This window comes from Fonticula alba (genome assembly GCF_000388065.1).
Source record: "Fonticula alba strain ATCC 38817 unplaced genomic scaffold supercont2.2, whole genome shotgun sequence".
NCBI lineage: Eukaryota > Rotosphaerida > Fonticulaceae > Fonticula > Fonticula alba.
In genome coordinates, this window is record NW_009242972.1 from 2,754,223 (window position 1) to 2,761,993 (window position 7,771).

General features: G+C 72.8%; 1 protein-coding gene across 1 annotated transcript in view; it reads left to right on the forward strand.

The window, feature by feature from the left end:
• Window positions 1-2,087: 2,087 nt before the first annotated feature.
• The window catches only part of H696_01592 (hypothetical protein), a gene marked incomplete at its 5' end in the record, with an annotated part of 15,477 nt that continues 9,793 nt past the window's right edge, over window positions 2,088-7,771 (forward strand). Inside the window, 4 exons of the mRNA XM_009495494.1 lie at window positions 2,088-3,282; window positions 3,501-4,231; window positions 4,470-5,924; window positions 6,219-7,760. Of these exons, the coding sequence (XP_009493769.1) occupies window positions 2,088-3,282; window positions 3,501-4,231; window positions 4,470-5,924; window positions 6,219-7,760 (4,923 nt within the window). The remainder of the gene's footprint in view (window positions 3,283-3,500; window positions 4,232-4,469; window positions 5,925-6,218; window positions 7,761-7,771) is intronic.

Sequence of the window (7,771 nt, forward strand, 5' to 3'; positions counted from 1 at the left end):
GGGGGGGGCACTCCCAGTAACGGGAGACACCTCCTTGTCGTGTGTATTCCCGGTGTTGTTGGCAAGAATGTCGGGCCCGGGCGGCGGCGGCGGCGGCGGCGCCGATCGGGTTCCGCGCGGAAATGCTCCAAACAGAATGTGTCACTTTCGGCGTCGCCGTGTGTTGCCTGGCCCGGGGGGGGGGGGTGCATGTGGGCAGGAGGCGGCCGCTCGCGCTCTCTCGGCTCGGTCGGTCGCGCGTGCGTGCGCGCGCCGGTCCACCTCTTTCGCGAACACACCTGCCCCCGGGGGACGCCCGCCGGGCCGGGGGTGTGCGGCCGACACCGGGCGCCCGGGTGGCGGCTGTGCACGGGCGCGGAGGGGGGGGGGAGATTTGTATGGCGCTCCCGGTCGCCGCGCCCTTGGGCGGAGAAAACAGCAGCCCGACTCTGGTCGCTTGGCCGCCCAGAGCAGCCCTGGGGGGGCAGGGGGCGATCTCCCCCGGCTCCTGAACTGGCCGTGCCTCGGCCGGACGCCGGGACGGCGGCGGGGGCGGGACATGCTTTTCGGTCTGTCCCCGCCCGGCAGACGGGGAAACCGCTGGACGCGACATTTGTCGTGTTCACGCGCAGCAGCGGGGCCGCCTTCGTCCCTGCCTGCCCTTCGGCCTGGGGGTCCTGGTTCTCTCTCTCGCCAGCTCGGTCGGCGGGGCTAGCTCCGAGGGTGGCTCACCGGGCGAGCCCGCGCCGGCCGGTCGGCCTGCCGCGCATTGTCCCCGGGCGTGGGCGAAAGAATGCGAGGCATGAGCGCGCGCGCGCGCGCGCGCCCGCTGGCCCGCCGGCCTGTCTTACCCTTCTGTCCCTCGGCCTGCTCCGCCCCCTGGGACTTGGGTGGGCGGGCGTGAACAACGCGTTTGTGGGCCTGGCGGCACCTCGGGGACCTGCCGATGGGGGGAAGAGGGCCGGGTGGGGTTGACAACCGCCACCCGGCCGGGGGGGGGGGAAGGGGGGCGAGGGCACGGACCGCAGCGCCCCCTAGTCGCCCCGACCCCCGGCACGCAGGGGCCTGGAGGTGGTTGAGGACCGCGGGCGGCCACGCACCGGGCCGGAGAGCTGGCACCAGCGCCCCGGAAAGGGCGCGGACTCCCCGGGTCCGACCGGGGCAGGGCACAGCTGGCAGCACCATCGCCGCTGCCGGCACTGGCCGTCGTCCTTGCTGCCCCCCCACCCTCGGGGAGGCAGGGGCGGGGGGGGGGGCGGGGGGGGTGCCAGAGTACGCCACCCGCGGCCCTGTGGCCAAAGGGCGTGCATTCTCCACCCCCCCCCCCCCCCCCCCCCTGGCCGGGGGGCTGTACAGCCGCCGGGAATGGATGGGCCTTCGCCGAAGCGCGCGGGCTGGTTGGCGCGCCGCAGCGGCGAGCCACACCATCGCGCTGGCAGCCCCCATCACCCCGGGCCCCGGGGAGCGGCCGGCCGGCGTCGGTGCGCCCCGCCACCCGGCGGGCACATTCAAAGCGCCTGAGGCTGATCGCCGGCCGGCCGTTCGCCGACGCCGCGGCACTGCTTTTCTCCCCGTTCCCCCCTCCCCTCCTCTCTTCCCCGCCCCCCCCCCCCCTCCGCCGCACCTGCACCCGCATCCTTTCCCCCCGCTCGCCGCTCGCCTGCGCCGGCCCTGACCGCGCCCCGCGATCCCTGGGGGCCAACACCCGCCTCCCGGCGCCGCACGCCCCCTCCCCCCTCCCATCCTTCTCTCCCCCTCGGGCGGTAGCGTGTGAGCGCGAGCGCGTGTGTCTGTATCTGTATCTCTGTGTGTGCGTGTGTGTGTGTGTGTGTGTGTGTGCGTGCGTGCGTGCGTGAGTGTGTGGGTGTAGTTTGTGAGCGCGCATGTGTTCACGCACTGCCTGTGTGTCTCCCCGCCCTCCGCCCCACTCCCCGGCTGTCCTGCCGCCGGCGCCACACGTTGACTCCCGGCTCTCCGGCCCTCAGTCAGCCCCCCCCCCCCTCTCTCTCTCTCTCTTTCCACCTCCACCCCCCATCTCTCGCCCCTTGCTTGTCCATCCCCCCGCCCCCCACCTCGCCCGGCCGCCTTCTCTCCCTGCCTGAGGCAACATGACCGACGACGTTGAGGACTGGAATGCCTCCTTCGTTTTCGGTGGGGAGGCTGATGGGCTTGCCCTTGGTGGCGGCGCCGGCCGTGGGGGTCTCCGGCCGGTGGCCGCCGTCGCCGCCGATGCTCCCATCGCTGTCGGTCCGGCCTCCCTGACTCGGGCCCCGGCCACCGCCGCGGCGTCCTCCCTGCTGGACCGCTTCGCCGAGGAGGACAGTGACGGCTCCAATTGGGACGAGGCCTTTGACTCCGGCAGCGGGACCGTGTCGCCGGCCCTCGGGCCGACGCCCGCCGGGGCCGCCCTCGCCAGTGCCCCGGCCACGCCCGGCCCGGCCGCGACCCCGATCCCGGCTCCCTCCCCCACGCCGGTCACCATCACGCCGCGGCTCCAACGGACCGGGACCATTGTGCGCACGTCGCGCGGGGCCGGGGCCCGCGCGGCCAGCGCCCCGGCCACCAGCCCCTCCCCGGCCGAGGCGTCGCAGCCCTCCGGCGATGGGCTGTCTTCCAGCTCCAGCAGCTGGTCCTTGACATCGTCCTCGGCCTCGGACGGGGACTTCTCGGCGTCCGGGACCGAGACCGAGACCGAGGCCGATCCCTGGGCCGGCACGGCGCCGGGTCCGGTGTCGGTGCCCGTCTCGGCTGCGGCCCCGGTGCGGCCCTTCGGCGGGGACCTCCTGCCGGCCAGCCCGCCGGCGGCGCAGGTCCTGCGTGCGGCCGTGACCGCGGCGGCCACCGCCACCGCCACCGGCGGCGGCGGCACAGCCACCCCCCGCCCGCGCACCCCCATCCAATCGCCGTCGAGCCTGCTGCCCGCGCTGGCCGGCGGCTCGGGGGCCGCCCCCCCGGTCCTGGTCGGCCGGGCGTCCAATCCGAATGACCTCCAGTCTTGGGATGACGATTTTGACTTCGACTCGCCTGCCTCCACCGGGGGGGGCTTCGCCCTGCCGGCCTTTTCCGGCAGCAGGTCCGGCGCCTCGACCGGCGGCGGGCTGACCCCCTCGCGCAGCACGACCAGCGTGCGCGCCGCACGCGGGCCCACCCGCCGGTCGGGCCCCGGCCATGGCCGCACCCAGTCCACCTACCACGCCACCCCGGACCAGCACGCCCCGGCGGCCGGCCTGCCGGGGTTCCACCTGGCCGGGGCCACCAACTCCCCGGCTGCTGGCTCGCCATCCCTCAGCCGACGGTCCACCAGTGCGTCTGTCGCGTGCCTCCTCTCGGGCCGATGCCCCTACCGCCATCTCCCTGGCCACTTTGTCCTGCTTAAGCGGGCTCTTGCTCACCTTCTCGGCTCGTTTGTTTCGCTTTGCTTTGTGCCGGCTCGCTTCCCCCCCCCCCCCCCCTCCTCCCTTGGCGCCCGGTGTCCGGTGGCTGTGCCCGCCCCTTGCCCGCCGACGACCACTTTGTGACAGCATCTGCCGCCGGCGGGGCTCTTCCCCCTCCGTTGGCTTTCATCCGGCACTCGGTGTTGGCCGGTGACGGGTTCAATGTTCCCGGCCTGGGGGCCGAGTCGACGGCCCTCCCCCCGGCGGCCCTGGCCACCGACATCAGCGACAGCGGCCAGTCATCGCTCTGGGGCTCGACCTCGGCTTCCTCCCTGTCGGCCGGCAACAGCAGCGGCCTGAGTGCCGAGTCTTGCTCCTCGCTGGCATCCCTGTCGCCGGCTTCCGGCGGGGATTCCGAAAGCCACTCGGACTGGGCCTCCGGCGGGGGGCTGACCATGCGCCTGGGCGATGGAAATGCCAGCCTGTCGGACGATGCGTTCTTCGATTCGGACGATGCGGCGCCGGCTGGCGGCTTGCGCTTGGCCCTGCCGATGGCCGGGCCCAAGGCACCCGCACCGCGGGCCTCTGTCCTGGATGACTTTGCCGAGTCCGAGGATGGCGATGATGATTTCGCCGGGAGCTTTGCCACTGGCTCCGGCGGCGGTCCGTTTGGCGGGCTGTCGCTCGGCCTCGGCGCCGGCGCCGGCGCCGGCGATGACAATGCCCTCGATGATCTGGACGACTTCGATGAGGATTGGGATGCGGAGATCGCGGCCAAAGAGCGCGGTGCCGGGGGCCTCACACTGCCCGGGTCCGGCACCGCCGGAGCCGGGCGCGGCTCGCTGGCCGATTTCCAGGAGGACGATGACGACTTCGAGGTACGTCGGCCCTTGCTCCCTCCCCTTTTTCCTGTGCTCCGCCCCTCCTCTGCGTATCTGTTATCTGTCTTGCTCTCTTTCTCTCTTTCTCTCTTGCTCTCTTGCTCTCTTGCTCCCTTGCTCCCTTGCTCTCTTGCTCTCTTGCTCTCTCCCTCTCTCCCTCCCTCTCTCTCTCTTTCTCGCGACCGCCAAGGCTGTTGCTGACACTCCGGCCTTCCTCCCTCCTGCTTGCCTCCAGGACTGGGATGCTGAGTTGGGCATTTCCTCCGGCCCAGCAGCCTCCTCTGCCTCCGGTCCATCGGCCGTCAATGCCACCCTCTCGGCCTTGCGGAACGTCCTCTTTCAGTCGGACGTCTCGTCTTTCGCGCCGGTTCAGGAGCGCGAGGACTCGGTCCCCGCACGGCACACGGTTCCTCGCGGGCCGGACGGCCGGCCACAGGCAGCCGGCGTGGCGGCCGGCGCGGCTGGCACATACGTGCGCAATGACATCACCGGGACCTCGATGCTGGTGGCCAAGTTCCCCCGGCCCTCGCAGTTTGTCGACCGGGTCCTCAGGCCGCAGCGCGCCGGGGTCGTGGTCAATGAGCATGGCCTGACCGGGTTCCTGTCATCCCTGTCGGCCGAGCCCGGGGCCGCGGCGGCAGCCTCCTCCTCGGGTTCCACCGGCGACGGCCCGGCCGCGGCGGCCCCCGGGCCGCTGACCCTTGACGCATTGATCCAAGCCCTGTGCGCGGTGACCAGCGACAATTCGCAAGATGCCTGGGGCGGGTTCGGCCTCGGGGTGGGCCAGTCTTCGGCCCCGGCGGCTGGCGGGGTCCTGGCGCGCGCGGTCCATGCCCTGCCCCAGTCGCTGGATCTCCTGTCGGAGGCGGTTCTGCATGCATCCTCCGGCCTGCACCCGTCGGTGCCGCGTCTTCTTCGCCGGCATCTGTTTGGCTCGGCCGAGGCGGAGCGCATTGCGGCGGCCACACAGCCACGCGCGGCTGCCCAAAGTGTCAGCCGGTCGCGCTCGGAGTCGCTGCTCTCTGCCGGGAGTGCTCCCGTGTCGGGAGCGGGTGCGGCCCCGGCCCCGGCCCCGGCCCCGGCCCCGGCCGCCGTGTCAACCGGGCGCTCGGCCTCCATGTCCACCGGGGTCTCGGCCTCGGCCTCGGCCTCGCAGTCGTCCCTCTCCTCCGGGTCCTCCTCCTCCTCCTCTCCGGCGCCTTCCAGCTTGGCTGGGCTTTCCTCGAAGTTGTCGCTATCGAATCCGGCTCTGTCGGCACGGTCGCCGACGGGTCCTACCGGTCGGCGTCCCTCCGGCGGCGATGCCTCCCCCTCGTCCTCGACATTGTCCTTCTCCGAGGGCGGGGGCGGCGGGGCGGCCCCCCCGTCGGGCGGTCTGATGGGCGCCCTGTCGACGCCGGCCTCGCAGCGTGTTCTCCTTGGCCACCCGGCCTTCGGAGTGTGGCTCGGCTGGCACCTGGCCTCGGCGGTGGCCCTGCAGGCCTTGTCCATCGAAGCGGCCGGCGGCGAGACGCTCCAGCCGATTCCCACCTCCTCCGGGCGCGGGGTGCGCCCGGTGTCCGTCATTTCCACGGCCTCCGGGGGTCCGGGCGGGTCTGGGGCCCTGGCCGGTCTCCTGGCCCCGTCAACCAGCAGCGGCAAGCTTGTGGACACCGGCATGCTGCCGCCGACCTTCATCCTGCTGGAGCGGGTGCGTGCTCCCTCTCTTCGCCCTCGTCTCTGTCCCCCTTTCTTCCCCTGGGTCTTGCCACTCGCGTCTGTCGGCACACGGGAGAAGGAGGGAGGGGGGGGGTCAAGCGAAAGGGGGCTCCCCGGGGTGGCCTTCGATGTCCCTCTATCCGCCCTTGTGTCTGCCTTCATCTCTCTCCCTCCCTCTCCCTCCCTCTCCGTCCCTCTCTGCCGTCACCTTGCTCCTTCACTGCTAGCCATCTGACACCTGCTTCCCGGCCCCTGCCGGGCCACCGCGCGCGGCCATGTGGTGTAGTTTTTGCACACGCTATGCGCCTGTCTGGCCACATGTGCCTCCGGCCGCGATCCCGAGGACGATCCGGTGGCCATCGTGCTGCTGGAGCGCTCGGTCCGGGACATCGTGGACGCCCTAGCAACGGTGGCTGCATCGGCGGCAGCGACCTCGGCCGCCGCCGCCGCCGCCGCCGCCGCCGCCGCCGCCGCCCCGGCTGCCGGTGCCCCTGGAGCCCCGCCCACCGGTGGGCCCGAGTCTTCCGGAGCCGAAGCGTCTCCCTCACGCGGGGCAGACGCCGTCGCCGGCGCCGGCGCCGCCACCGCCGGTGGCAGCCTGACGCGCAAGCTGTCGGCCGGGTCCGTGCGCCTGGCGCCCTCCTCGCCCTCGTCGGGGTCCTTGCATTTGCGGACCTCCTCCTCGTCGCAGTCGCTGGCATCGCTGTCGTCCACCGGCTCGGCGGCGTCGGGCTTCTCGCCGCGCAATTCCCCTCCCCCGCTGGTCCGGCGGTATCGCTCCACGGTGTCCCTGATGGAGGACTCGCCGCCGGGGCCGCGCGCCGGGGCCGGAGCCCCGGCCGCCGAGGCGGCCCCCCTGGCCCCGGAGCCGGCCACCGAGGCGCCGGTGGACAACGGCGACTCGGACTATGCCCTGGTGCTGTTTTACGTGTGCACCCTGCTTGAGTGGCTGTCCCTCGGGTATGAGCCGTCCTTCTGCAGCACGCACTACCACGCGACCACGGTCTATGACCTGGTGTCGCGGTTCTTCTACTCCTACTACGAGGTCATTGTGACGGCCATCCACTCGGCGGCGGTGGCGGCCGCCGGTGGCCCGGATGCCATCCCCGACCCGGAGAACTTCCGCATCTCCGACGACTTCCTGGCCTCGGTGACCGACCCGTCCATCTTGGGGGCCATTTCGGCGGCCGACGGGCTGGCCGTCCTGCTGGATCCGGTCCGGCGGCTGGAGGTCCTGGCGGCCGGGCTCGGCACGCGCATGCTCTGTCAGCGTGCGCCCACGCTGGCGGCCAAGGCGTCGCTGGCGTGTGCCACGCACCGGCTCCTGGCCGGCGACGTGCCGGGCACCGAGGACTCGGCCTTCCAGGCCCTGTGGCTCCTGTGCTATGGGGTTGACGATCCGAAGGTGGCCCCGGTGGCGCCGGGAATTGCCCTGCTCACTGGCCGTGCGACGCCGGGCTCGCGGCCGTCCCTGCCGAATGCCCGGCCCCGGCCGGACTCCGGTGGCAGCCGCCTGTCGCTGTCCTCCTCTTCCTCGTCCCCCGGGGCCGGGGCCGGGGCCGGGGCCGGGGCCGGTGGTGGTGGTGGTGGCGGCGGCTCCTGGACCATCACTGGGGTGTTTGGCCACTCGCCCACCCCGGCCTTGGGTGGCTCCGGGGCCCCCACCTCCAGCTCTCTGAGCCTGGTTGCGTCGGACACCATGCCGGGCAGTCTCTTTGGCGATCCGGACACCGACTTCAATGACCCCTTCGATGTGAACATGATCGAATGGCAGGATGTGGCCCATGCGTGGCGGCTGTTCGAATCGCACGGTGCCCTGGCCTTCCAGGTGCGAGCCCC